The 14,283-nt window shown below is 38.0% G+C and overlaps 1 protein-coding gene across 6 annotated transcripts in view; it reads left to right on the top strand.

The window, feature by feature from the left end:
• Positions 1-4,192: 4,192 nt before the first annotated feature.
• The window catches only part of UBR1 (ubiquitin protein ligase E3 component n-recognin 1), a 125,753-nt gene continuing 115,662 nt past the window's right edge, over positions 4,193-14,283 (top strand). For all 6 annotated transcript variants that reach the window (XM_053665993.1, XM_037161665.2, XM_053665988.1 and 3 more), the window contains exon 1: positions 4,193-4,360. In XM_053665993.1, coding sequence (XP_053521968.1) covers positions 4,256-4,360 — 105 coding nt within the window. In that variant the 5' untranslated portion in view covers positions 4,193-4,255. The remainder of the gene's footprint in view (positions 4,361-14,283) is intronic.

Genomic DNA, 14,283 nt, shown 5'->3' with positions numbered 1-14,283 from the left:
AGGAATATTTCAGCTTCAAAACATAAAAACTGCCTGTAGCTATCTTAAGAAAAAGGGCATCTATTGAAAGGATATCAGGGACTCATAGATTCTGCAGGAGGTTGGGGACAGGCTTAGAAACCCAAGGACTGCAGAAGACCAAGAAGCTGGAGGCAAAATTATTCTTTTAACAAAGAACAGGTTGAATGGACAGTGCTGCCTGAGAATACCAAGCAGGAATGAACTCTAACCACGTGTTTGGGACACTGTCTCTGGAAGGAAGACTTCGCCAACAGAAAGACCTCCTTCCTTTCTCACTTAATTAAGAAACTGCCACTGGATGCAGGACAGACAGAAAAAAAAAAACAACAAAATTGTTCATCCTGAATACTAGCAGGCATTGTACTGAAAAACACCAGGCATTTAGGGCTTTAGGTAGTGTCTCATTAACCTTCACAACCATTCTATGAGGAAAATAGACTTATTACCACATCTATTTCCTAGGTGAGGAAATAAAATCTCAGTGAATTCACCTAAGGTCACACAATCAACATGTGCTAAAAAAGAAATTCAAATCCAGAAAGTTTGATTTCAGAGGGTAGGTATACAGCTAATATTTCCTCTAAGAGAAGGAAAAGATCACATCACATCTGGCTAGATAAGAAATTAACAAGAAGCCTTTTTGAGCCGGATAGATTGGGGGTATCTATGTATCTACCTAGGGGTGGGTATTTATTTTTAAAAATATAGGTAGATTAAAAAATGTTTTGCACAAGAATTCATACTTATTGTATGAAAAACTAGAAAATACAGGCCCTGGCTGGGTAGCTCAGTTGGTTAGCTCATTTGGTTAAGGCATTATCCTGATACACCGAAGTTGTGGATTTGGTCCCCAGTTAGGGCACATGCAAGAAGCAGTAAATGAATGCATAAGTAAATGGAACAAGTTGATTTCTCTCTCTCTCTAAAACAAACAAACAAACAAACAAACTACAAAATACAGTTAAGTAGAAAGTAGAAAAAATTTCCATGATTTTGCAGCTTTGGGAATAATTAAGAGTCATATTTTGGTAATTAATATTCTTGGACTAGTCTTTGGAATTTTATCCTTTGGTCTATCATGTGTGTTACAGACATTTCTTCCCAGTTTGAGTTTACTTTTTACCTTCGTGTAGTTTATTTTTAAATAACTAGGTACATTTTTGTCTTTCAGAAATTGAACCATATTGTTTAAGTAACTTGCTTCTTCTGCCCAATGATATATAGTAAGAATCTTCCCAAGTCGTTAAGAATGCCTTTACAACAGTGGCTTTCAAACTGTATGGTCTCAAGATCCTTTTATATTCTTAAAAATTATTGGGAGCCTCAAAGATCTTCTGTTTATGTAGGTTATATCCATTGATAGTTACTGTATTAGAAATTAAAGCTGAGAAAAAAATCTTAAATCTATCATTTTGTTTAAAATAATAACTCAATAGATGTTAACATAACTAATATGTTTAAATAAAAATAACTAGTTTCTGAAAGAAAAAATATTGAAGTGTGGCAATGTTTTACATTTTTGCAAATTTCTTTAATGTCTGGCTTAATAGAAAACAGTTGGTTTCTCATATGTACTTCTGCATTCAGTCTACTGTGTTATATTTTCTCAGCTGAAGCATATGAAGAAAATCTGGCCTCACACAGATACATAATTTTCAGCTAACTATGGATATTCTTCTTTGAAATTAAACCCAAACTAGGCAAATAGTAAAATCATATAGATTAAGTCAAAGTGGAAGCTGAAGCCATACAATGAACTTTTTGTACTCCGTGACTCCATAAATATAAATTCTATTGGTCTATTTAGCAATGTGAATGGGTCTTTTCCCCATTATTGATTTTGTAACATCCTGCATTTGTCATTTGGAAAATATTGGCTTACTGAGTTATATAGCTTTTCCAAGTGTCAATATATTTCATTATACAATATCCAAAAAATTCACATGTCAATCGCAACCAATTTCATTGGGACTTGGTCAAATTCACAATGGCAGATAAAAGTTCTCCATAAAACGTTCACTTGAAAGCTCAAATTCTACCACAGTCAAGAAAAACTTGTTTTTCTTTAAAAGAAAAGCTTACTGTTCATAGTTAAGAAAATGCCCGCCAAACCTGTCTGAATAACCTTTGGGTATATCTGTCAGTTGTTTTTTTTAAGTAAAAATGGTCTTCAGTGAAAAAAGTGGCTGGTTCAACTAGCAACTCAATCACAGACGTACTTCTTCTCAAGTCAAACATCACACATAGCAGAAAAGCTTTATGTGTGCTTCCCATTTCAGCACACAGAATATTTAAAAGACTCATACGTTGAGATTTAATAAAATTCTTAATTTTTACTGCCTCATCAAGGGCATTGTTAAGGAAAACTGCTTACCTTCCCCTCCCCACCCGACCCCCACCCTACTTTTAACTTCAAGAGCATGGTGGTGAAAAAATTACTACTAGTTTTACGTTGTTGACTAGTTGGGTTGATGCCACTGCCTTGATTTTGTGCTTAGAGGCCAGGAGTTTCACCCACCACAACCTCTGTACAATTCAGTATAAATACCAACATGTTGTTTTTTTTTAAGGTACATAACTACTTTGTATTACTATAAAAGTTTTTTACCTCATAGACTTGCTGAGTCTTGGGAACTCACAGAGGGTCTGAGAATCACTGTTACACCACATTTTTGATGACTACAGAGTATTACATTGTATGAGTGACCACAGTTTATTTGGCCAGTGTCCTTTGTTGTTGAACATTTGAGTTGTTTCTAATTTTTCTCCCTTAAAACAATATAGTTAAAACTTCACTTGCATCCTAAAGTAGTTCTCTGGGATACATTCTTAAGAATGGAATTGCTAGGCCAAATAAGATGGATTAAAAAAATACTTCTGAATATTTGCTACATTGCCATTCTAGTAGGTTTACCAATTTACGTTAACAATAAGTATTCCTTCAGCTTACCAAATGATGGTTATTATCCTTAAGAAAAACTTAACCAAATTTGCAGGCAGTAAACAATGCTGTTTTTAATTTGCATCTTTGCTAATTAAGTTCTTTTTCATGTATTTATAAAAATTGGTAAGTTGCATATTTATGTATTTTGTCCATTTTTCTATGGGAATAATCTTTGGGATTTTATCGTTTGAGATCTCATGCATGTTGCAGACATTTCTTCCCAATTTTTAATTTCATCTTTGTGTAGTTTAGTTTAATGAAATTGTATTATTAGTCCTTTAATAGTATCGGCCTTACCTCTCATAACCTAAAAAACCTTCTCCATCCTAATATCATACAAATACTTACTTTCCTTTTTCAGTTGTTAACCCTTAAATTCATTAAAATTATTCTGATATACGATGTGAAGATCTGACTTAATCTTTTCCCAATTAACTCGTATTATTTCCTGTTAGGAACTTTTAAAACATTCCTTTTGTTAAAAAATACATTGTAAATGATGTTTTGTAACAATTTAAAAAGATACAGATGAAGCTACCGTTGCTCTTGACCACCTTACTCTTCTCCCTGTTCTCGGAGCTATTTGTTCTCTTCCCTTTTCAGTGTTTCCTTCACATTTTAATGTACATCAGCCTACATATATAGTTTGCGGAAATCTGAGTGTCCTCCCCAGCCCCTCACTTAATTTATCTGTATCTTTCCACATAGATCAACCTTGCTGTTTTTATGAGGGAGGATTATCGTGTTTGGGTCCCCTCTACAGATGAATGACTAGGTCTCAAATTTTGCGTTATTTCTCTACTACTACTCGCCCAAGAGGTGGGGCCCGAGTTTTACCGTGCGCGTGTAGGGACCACAGGCTACATTCCTAAAGAGGTAGTATCTTTGAGTGCTTTTCCATTCTGTGGGCTCTGGGGAGCCATGGCAGGTACGCTGAGAGACAGAACACATCCAGACCTAAAACACGCCGAACGGGTTCGCACTTAGTGCCCCCGGCAGTTGTTCTCCTTTCACAATGGACTCGGAATTTATTTCCCACCTCGGAGGTGCAACAGTTCGTATCACCGAAACCAGACGTACGGCCGGCAGCCTGCAAGCATCACGACTAAGAACGTCGGGAACGAAAACCTTCCAGCCCTACCGGCCACGACGCCAGCTTCCGGGGAGGGAACCGGAAACCGCTGTTCGAGTCTGTGTCAAATGAGAATTCAGGGGCCGTCGTAAAAGTGTCGTCCCTCGGCTCCGGGACTGGCCACAGGTTTCCGCTTGCCTCCGGCCGGGGGTCTGCCAATGCAAGCGTCAGTTTCCCGCAAGATGGCGGACGAGGAGGCCGGGGCAACGGAGAGGATGGAAGTCAGCCCGGACTTGCTCCAGACCCCACAGCAACTGGCATCTGTAAGTCCTTGTGGGCAAGTTCCTCTTGTACCCATCTGTCCCTCCCTACCGCGCTTAAGAGGATGTGGGGCTTCTATGGCGGCTCTGGGGAGGGAGAGTCGTATGGATCGATCTGGAAAGAAGCCACCAAATAAAAAGTTAGTCATCACCCACATTCTTGCTGGCCAAGTCTATGGAATATAATGACTTTGCTATTTATTAGTGGTGACGAGCTGAAGCATGTCTGTATCCTGAAGTGGAAAGGACTCATGGTGTTGGGTAGCTGGGTCTGTTGTGGGGGCTGAGGCGGGCTTGGAAGAGCCATTTTCCCATAGAGGCGGCAGGAATCCTGGACGAAGCACCTCCTGTTGCAGAGCGAAGCTGGCTGGGTGGGGCCCGATAGTGTCAGAGTATGGTGCCACTGTCAACTCATGTCAAGATGTGGGGTACGGCAATTGCAGCCCTTCGTTCCAATATCTTGAGAACCCCAAGACCTAATCCTCACTGGCGGAACCTGTCTTCTGTCACTGCTTTTTAAAGGTGGAAAAGAGACTTCCAGACACCTCAGGTTAGAGCAATACCATTAATTAATATCGGAATCTATATGTTGAACGAAGAAGAAGGCAGAGATAGTGAGCAAATTTGAGTCAATCGTCTGGCTACAGAAAGAAAGCTGACCAAGGAGGATGAATAGGGGGTGACACTAGGTAATGATCTGGATGCTGGGAGATATATAGGAAATATTCAAATATTGATCGTTGAGTTTTATCAGTGTTGAGTTTTGTCAGTTTTTCTTTTGGGATGTACACCTCTTTGTGAGGTTCTTTGGTTTGTAGTTTTAGTGAAAGCCCTCTAGCACTATTTTAAAACTGCAGACACTTGAGTGTTGCTTTATGAGAGAACAGGGTGAGCTCTGGAAATAAGAGTCCACCCCAGGGACTGCTGAGTCTGGCTGGGAGATAGAAGCCAGGTAAAAAGGGAGTTGGAATAAGGCTTTGGCCACCAGCTCTGGTAGTGCTTGCAGCTGTCTTCTATCCCAGGTAGGAATTAAACCTCACTTCACTGCTGGTATTGAAGGAGGAAACATGTGTATGAGATGCGAAGAAATTAGAAGATAGGGAAAGTGTAGAAGCAGTGGAAACGCCTGGATTTAATGGTAGTGTGTGCTACCATTACACCTTAGAAGTACTTAGAAGTAATGGGGAAATTGTTGCTCTGGGTAGAAGTGTTACCATAATCTTGTATCACTAAAGATGACTAGCATTTATTTAAAGCTTTGATATATTTATTCCTTCCAGGTGGTACAGTAAAGTCTCATCAATCTGGACTTATTTGGGATTGATGACAATGGAACAGGAATTGAGCTAGAATTACATTGCAAACTCTACTTTAAGAAAGATTAGATTTCTCGGGGCAAGGCTTTAGGTTTTCAAAGTAGTAGACAGATGCCAAGAGAAGTATAATAGTTTCAGGGAACTCATAGTCCAGAGACACGGATAAGACACATGTTCAAATAATTTTAATACAAGATAGAGTGATGGTGGATGAAAACCTGTGACTGTGAAGCCTCATGATTGATTGCTTTTTTGGTTTGGATCTCTCTATCTGCTTGAGGACCCTAGAGGGCATCTTATTTTCCTTTTCTTTTTAAAGTTATCATCTTCAAGTTTATCCTGACAACGGAGTGAGATTCTGGCTTTCCAGATTATTTCTTTGCTGTTAAGCAAAACAAGTCAGATTTTTTGACATTTGAATTATTTGTATTTTTAATCACCATTGGGAGGTAGGAAAAACCAAAATGATAAATATGGGACAGTTACAGAGGTTTAAGAACTCTTACCAACTCCATTACAGAGTCTTACCTGTGGTTATAGTTTCTGCTATCCTTAAATCAAACTTCCTTCTTAGTCCCTAGGTCATTTTTCTGTCATATTGCTATAAACAAATATGAAGGCTCTTAAATTTGTACCATCACCTAACATGATTAAAGTGGAATAATAGGTATGAGTTATTGGACATTTATAAATGCCATTGCTTAAGAACAATTATTAGGGGAATTGGTTCTGTAGGTCTGAGGTGGGGTCCAAGAATTTGTATTTTTCACAAGCATGCCCTGTGGATTCTGAAGTCTTGGTTTTGTGGGCCACACTTTGAGTAAGACTTAGACATTTGGAAGTTCTCAGTACAGAGTTGACAGTTGACATTGTATGGATAGATAAGAACTTTGAGGAGGAAAGTGTGTTGTGTATGTGTTTTGTCCAGTAAGTATCCAGTCATACAATCATAAAAAAAAATAGAGACATTTATTGAAGAAAATACAAGGTACAAGGAACATTGTACACAGGACGGTGTTACCTGAATCCCCTTCAAAGTAGGCACCCTTGGGACCTCACACAGTTCTCCCAATCACTGTCAGCTGCCTCATTGTATTTTCCTGAATCCCATCAATGGTCTGAAATCTCTTCCCTTTCAAAGGTGATTTTATTTTGGTAAAAGCCAGAAGTTGCTGGGCTGTAGAGGGGCTGAGTCACCTGGGTGACTTGATGTTTCACCAAAAAACTCTGCACAAGACGTGATGCATAAGTGGGTGCATTGTTGTAATGAAGCTGCCAATCACCAGTTGTCTATACCTGTAGAGAACATTTCTACAGAGAAATGTTCAAGCTTAACACAAAAGTTAATGTAGATTCATTGTTCTACTCGCTCAGTCATTTTGAATGAGACAGCCACACAGTGCACATGCTCACTCAATGGCATCTGCCACCCCCACTGACCAGTACAGTAAAGTTGTCATTGTTCACGCATGTGCATTTCAGTTCACTCTCCTTGGCTGCCAGGTTACACCAATGTTGTGTAAACCATTCTCATTAACAGTGGCTGGACTTTTTCTGGAGAGACGTGGTATATATGTGAAAGAGACAAACACACGTGGAGGGAGAGAGAGAGAGAAGGAGGGGGAACAGAAATGATTGAATTTCAGGAGCAGAAGATGGAGGAAAAACCAGGGAAGGACTTAGGAAGAGAGTAGCCAATCAGGCATGTGTGAGGGGAAAGTAGTGTAGTATATAGGGTGTAGTTTCTAGGAATGGGTGGTTTATTGGGTCTAGGAAGAGGAGGACTGAGAAAAATTGGGAATTCAGAGAATATATGGGATGGTCTGGCAGAACTTTTGCCTTTTGTTCGACTGGATTTTCTTTGATATGTCCTTCTCAGAAGATTTTTCCTGGTATAGTATTAAGCTCTGTTTTGTTTTGTTTTGTTTTTTTCCTGTCTAAACTTTTTGCCTATGTGATTTTATTCAGTTCTGTGGCTTTAAATACCGTCTATATGCATTCAGTTCCCAAATTTAGGTCATCTCACTTCTGAGCTCCAGAATCAAAAATCCAACTGCCTACTTCACATATCCCCTTGGATGTCTGTCTAAGTGTTTCAAATGCTGGTGGCGGGGGGGGGGGGGGGGGATGCAATTAGGAAGCTACTGCAGTAGCTTACCCAGGCCATAGTTGATGGTGGCTGGTACTAGAGAAGTCACTGGAACTGAAGAGAAGAGGATAGGTTTGAGACAGATTTTGGAAGTATGGAAGAAACAAAAAGATTTGCATGTGAATTAGGCATGAGGGAAAATGGAAGAGACAAATGATATCTGGATCCCCAGTTTTTGGCTTAAACATTCATGGCTGTGGTTGTGTCATATACTGAGAGGAAGGACCAGATTTTCGGATGGGGAAGGAAGAAGGCAGATCAAGAGTTTTGTTATTCCTGTCTCAGTGGATGTCACTTCCATAATAGCCCTTGAACACAAACAACTCTGTCTCCATTCCACCTCTCTAGTCCTAGTCACCATCTGTTGCCTAGGAAACTGCAGTGGCCTCTTAACCCGTCTCTTTGCTTCCATTTTTGCTGCCTTCCAGTCCATTCTTCTCATAGCAACCAGAGTAAATCTTTTTAAAGACTAAATCATATTCATGACAATTTCCTGCCTATATTCTTTAGTGGTTTCTCATTGCACTTGGAATAAAATGTAACCTCTTTACAAGACATTCAAGATTCTGCCTGATCTGGCCTCTACATGTCCCCTAACTTCTTGTTACTTTCTCCTCATTCAGTTTGAGCCATCATGTCCTGTTAGTTTGTAAAATAGGCTCTTGCTGTATCCTGCTTTAGGGCCTGTGTTTTGCCTGCTATTTTTTTCTTCCTTAGAGTGTTCTTCTTCTGCTTTTTCTTGATACTTAGCCTGTCTAAAAGATGTGTATCTCTTATTCTTTGTCAGAGTACTCTATTTTTTTCTACCACTGCAATTATTGCACTCTAATTACTGCATTGCCTTTATTTACTTATTTAAATGTCTGTCTCTCCTACCAGAATGTAACCTCCCTGAAGGCAAGGATCATGTCTGACTTGTTCACTGATATATCCTAGTATGTGCTTGATATGGTAGACATTTACATACTCCTAATGAATAAGTGGGGAATCAACATTAATGCTTTTTTTTTTTTTAAGCAAGATTGTTAGTGACTGGGGGATGGAGCTTATGGGTGAAGGAGGGAGGTAGGGAGAGAGGAAGGAGGGAATGAGGGGGCATATTAGAGTAATGGGTAGCCTTGAGTCCAGACTGAAGAGGGAACTAAGAAAAGCCAGGGGAATTGGTGGGATTTAAGGTATTAAAATTATGATGTTAAAATAAGTGGAAAGACGGAACGTTATGGTCAAAAAGGGGGATTTAGGAGTTTTAGAACATGGAGTTATATCAGGTGTTTCTGAGGGTAAAGCCAGGTTAGATGTGCCTTGGTGTTCCTACACACCTTTTTCATACTCTTGTTGTATATAGTGTGTCTTGGGCTATACTCAGCATTGCCTGTTTACTGTCTGTCTTTCCTTGTAGACTTTAAACTCCTTGATAGTATGAACTGTTTCCTGCTCACATCTGTATGTTCACTACCTAGCGTATTGCTTCAAATATTTTTATTGAATGCATGAATGAATGACTGAATGAGGAAATATTAGCTGAGGTGAGTGAATGTGGTGGTAATTCAGGAGTTGAGGAGGTTAAGAGATAACAAAGCTACAAAGCTTAAAATTGAATAGGGAATGTTTTTTTTTTAATATTTCATTTATTTATTTTTAGAGAGAGGGGACAGGAAGGAGAAAGAATGGGAGAGAAAGAGAAACAATGTGTGGTTGCCCCTCATATGTCCCCTACTCGGGACCTGGCCTGCAACCCAGGCATGTGCCCTGACTGGGAACTGAACCGGCGACCCTTTGTTTCACAGGCCCATACTCAACCCACTGAGCTACACCAGCCAGGGCTGAATAGGGAATGTTTTTTAAAAAATTAAACTTATTGAGCCCTGGCTGGTGTAGCTCAGTGACTTGAGTGCAGGCTTGCGAACCAAAGGATCGATGTTCGATACCCAGTCAGGGCACATGCCTGGGTTGCAGGCCAGTTCCCAGTAGGGGACACATGAGAGGCAACCATACATTGATGTTTCTCTCCCTCTCGCCTTCCCTTCCCTATTAAAGACAAATAAATAAAATCTTTTAAAAAAACTAACCTTATTGAGATGTAATTTATGTGTAATAAAATCATCTTTTTAAAGCATTTGGTTAATTAGTTTTGACAGAGTATACACTCTTGTAACTACTACCAAATGAGGATTTAAAACATTTCCATTACTACCAAAAAGTTATCTTGTACCCAAATAGGGGGATTTCAGTTTTTTAAAAAAGTTTAATATGGTTATGTTTGTGCAAAGTTATGAAAAATCAAGCAAAAAATTACAATCTCATCTGTAGAAGATCTTTAAAAAATAATAATCTTTTGATAGCTGAATTTGAAATATTAAGATAAAGAGAAAGGAGCAACAAGTTACATGTCATTTTCAGTGGAGGTGATTTGCCTTAGAAATTGACCCTATATAATTTCAGGCCAGCACACAGCTTTCTGTAGTAAGGGCCCTCATAGAGTGAGAAAACTGGGGTGAAAACTAAGGTCTTGTGAGTTTTAATAAAAGTGCTTTGTCACCAGATCATTACAGGGCCTAGTGCCTGTTGTTTTTTGCCTTATCACCTCCCAATTTCTGTCGTGAATAGCTAGGGAAAATTCTGATTTTCAGTGCACTATGCTCTGGGAAATGAACAGTTTTCTTTAAGCTTTTATCCCATTGCCTCCAATGGCTTAAGACAAAATGTTAAGACCTCTTTAATACCAGGTGGTTTACTTTGAACTCCTAATGCGTTCTTCTAAGGTATTCTGAGTTAACATACCTCTTATTGAAAAAACCATAGTTAATTTGATGAGTTTGATTTTTTAAAAGCATTTGGTACAGCCTTTTTAGAAACTGTTAATACTTTTAAATGTTAAGTTGCACCCCTGTAATAAGCTAAGTGCTTATGGGAATATGCTCCTCTAAATCAAAGTTACTGAAAGATTCCAGAAGAGTTATACTTACCAAAGTGCTACTTGCTGTCTGGAAATAACATAAGCCTCATCCAAATAGATTTTACTTTCATCACAATTAAATTTCACTTCATTACTTTCAATGCAACATCAGCCTAAGGAAAATTTTTTTTTTATCCTTGCCAGCCTTGTATTTGTAAATATGATAAGAAAGTTTACTATGTCTTCATGGCATTGATAAAATAGGCTGGGTCAAATACAGAGTCATGTGATAAACAAGGCCCCTCTCTTTTCTTTCCTGTTAAAATGTATACATATGCTGTCAGTGTTTGGCTTTCAGAACATACTGTCCCACTTAAACCATTTTCTTCCTTTTTCTCCTCTGACCATAGGTTCATGCTCCAATTTTCTAAGCTCTCCTTGACAACTTTGGATGAGTAAAATCTGCTTTCCTAACCTATGGGGTACATGTCTTATATTCTCTTCCTACAGTATTCAACATATATTTACAACCTGACTGAAATCTTTTCTTAGATTACAAGGCAGAGAATAAAAACAAATAGAGGAATTAATAGATTTTTCCTACTTTGGCTAAAGTTATTTCTAGCTTACCCATGCATACCAAAAGTTCAAAAGCACTTTAAAAGGTAGTCCATAAAAACACATTAAGTGGTTATAGCCCCACTCTTCCAAACAAGTCAAATAGACTTTGTTCTGAAGAATGGCAGTAAGTAAACTATTACAAGGTGAATTACTTTTAAGTAATTAACAGTAAATTCCATCTTTCATTACAATTATAGGACTAGGTCTCTTATAAGTGATTGATCTATGGCATTTACTTGTCTGCAAACTCATTTCAGTCATAATGTGATATGGCTGCCAAAAAAAGAACATGAGCTTTTAAAGCAGTTTAGTGTTCTGGATAAGGAAGGTAATAAATAGTTCCACTGCTCTGCATGGAGGCATATTGTACCTGTTCCATAAAAGAGTAATGGAGTGTGGTTTGGATACCGTGTCATTAGGGATGGCCAAATTTCTTCAGTTTCTATGTTCCCAGTTTAGTCTCAGAATGATGAGACTAATGAGAAGCATAACAGGTATCGTAAGTTATTTGAAAGGCTGTTGGGTGAAATAGCAGAGTAAATTGTATTGGATTATTTTAGGCAGTATAGGCTAAAAGTTACAGGAAGGTAGATTTTAGTTTACTTGTGAGCTGAAAGAATGGAAGTTGGCCAAGGGGAAGTGTTGCCACAGGATTAAAGAGCTAGCTGATAGGATGGGGCTTCCCTATGGGATAAGTAGTTGAACTATCAGGGTTGTTGTTGTTTTCTTAATTTTTAAACTTTATGAATCTGCCAAATGGTGTTACAAGAAAACTTTGTATAACCAGAAGATTTCTTGGTGCCTAGAGGTGTTCCAGTTACTAATCCAGTACTTGCCACATGACCAATTCTAGAGCCCCAAACTTTTGTTACCACTTCAAAACAGAAGACTTAGGAAAAGAATTATACACTATACTTTAAAAAGTAAGTTTCTCAGTAAATGAATGGATCAAAAAATTGTGGTACATATACACAATGAAATTCTATGCAGCAGAGAGAAAGAAGGAGGTACTACCCTTTGCAACAGCATGGATGGAACTAGAAAAGCATTATGCTGAGTGAAATAAGCCAGGTGTTGAAAGACAAATATCATGTGATCTCACCTTTAAAGGAAGCTAAACAACAAAACAAAGAAGCAAGCAAAATAAAAACAAAGACACTGAAATAGAGAACAAGGGGACAGTGACCAGAGGGGAGAGGGGAGGGAATTTAAGGGGAAAATGGGAGGGATTTAGAACAAGTATAAAGGACACAGGGACAATAACTAAGGGGGTGGAAATGGGAGGGAGGTGGGAAGCACGAGTGGGGTGGGCTGGGATGGGAGAAATAAACAGAAAACTGTACTTGAAAAATAACTAAAAAAAAGTTAAAAAAAAAAGTAAGTTTCTTTTTCAGAATGATGTTCTGTAACAGGCATCCAAGTCCCTGGGGATGAGGGAAATGTTTGGAATGTTTGGGAATTTAAATATGGTGAGACTTTGTTTTCAGTGAACAATCAGGAAAGACTTTTCTTAACTCCAAATGCTGAAAAAAAGTATTTTGTTTTTCTAGACATTGAAATTAAAAAAAATAATTTTATTCTTGTCTTAAATTGTAAAAATTACTAAAAGCAGCCAAACAAAAGAAAAGCAATCTTAGTCTATCACCAATAATTCCTGAACATGTCACCCAATGAAATACATCCTGTGTGGTTTTTCTTATCTGGAAAAAAAAGACATTTTAATTTAAAACATTTTTTATAGTTGTGGCAATCATTTAGGAAAAATCTTAGTAAAAGAGTATAATTTTATTTTTTATAAGAATTCTATAAACAAAGTTTTAGAAGGCTTAATGTTGTCAAACATGTGCTTTGTTCTCTCTAGCTAGAAGTCTATAACATTCAGCATTGATTGAGAATTTTTGTTATGTACCTGTGGTAGGCCTGTGGTGTACAGGGATTTGGAAGGCAGAGTTCCTGTTCTCAAGGAGCTGACAATTTGGTTGAAGTAGCTAGATGTACATATTTAAAGGTAACAGATGTTATCTGGCAGAAGTATAGGTACTTAATGAGTACTTCCCTCCTTAAGTGCTATATTGGAGTTATAGGGGAGAGAAATTTTTTTAGGCTGATCAGTGAAGTATTCAGGAGGTGGGTCTAGAGCTAAATGGACCTTGAGAAATAGTTAAGGTGGGATGGGGATAAAAGGTTAGAGAGCCAGTGGTAAGATCAGTGGAGAGGGCAATTTAAGGTATCAACACCCAGACATTCTGCTCAAATCAAACAACAGTATAAAGATGACATTTCAAAATGTTAGTTCTTCACCTTAAGACATGTATTGACAAAGATATACAATATTTAGTAGTATCCAGGAATGTTAGGCAGTTGTTAGCTAAGAGCCTTCATTTGGAGGAAAAATTTAAAAGAAGGCAAAGCTTTGTTTTTTGTTTTGTTTTAGTAGTAGAGTGAAACTGAGCAAATCTTAAGAGTAAAGTTAAAAGAAGTTTTAATTATATTTGGTTAAGAAGAATGAGCACTGAACTCTAGGAGTTAGGATACCTAAGTTCTGTTCCTGACTGATATTAATTGCTTATTTGATCTTGGTTAAGCCAATTTACTTTTTTCCTGTGACTTGGTTTTCTGATCTGTACTCGAAGGACTTGAATCAGAAGATCCCTTAGGTTTTTGGCTCTCTTCAGTTTTAACTCTCAAGTGTCTCATGTTCTTGAAAATATTCTTGAAAAACTTGAATTGGTTTTATGTCTTCCATAATTAGGTGGGACATAAAATTGTTTGTTTTGTGTATAGCACTAAATATACAGAAATTTTTTCCATTTAATAACTGTTTGAAGAGAAGAACTAGTTATAGTAATTGCCAGGCGCATGGAGAAAACAAGGCCTTGGTCTGTGAGTACCCTGGAGAACTTGTAGTTAGAATATTGGAAGGCATGTTTTTTTAAAAAAAGGT

Source organism: Artibeus jamaicensis, unplaced genomic scaffold, assembly GCF_021234435.1.
Source record: "Artibeus jamaicensis isolate MK-2021 breed Jamaican fruit bat unplaced genomic scaffold, CSHL_Jam_final contig_1132, whole genome shotgun sequence".
Classification (NCBI taxonomy): domain Eukaryota; kingdom Metazoa; phylum Chordata; class Mammalia; order Chiroptera; family Phyllostomidae; genus Artibeus; species Artibeus jamaicensis.
Note: the sequence above shows the minus strand (reverse complement) of the source record. Positions and strands in the feature narration are given on the sequence as shown.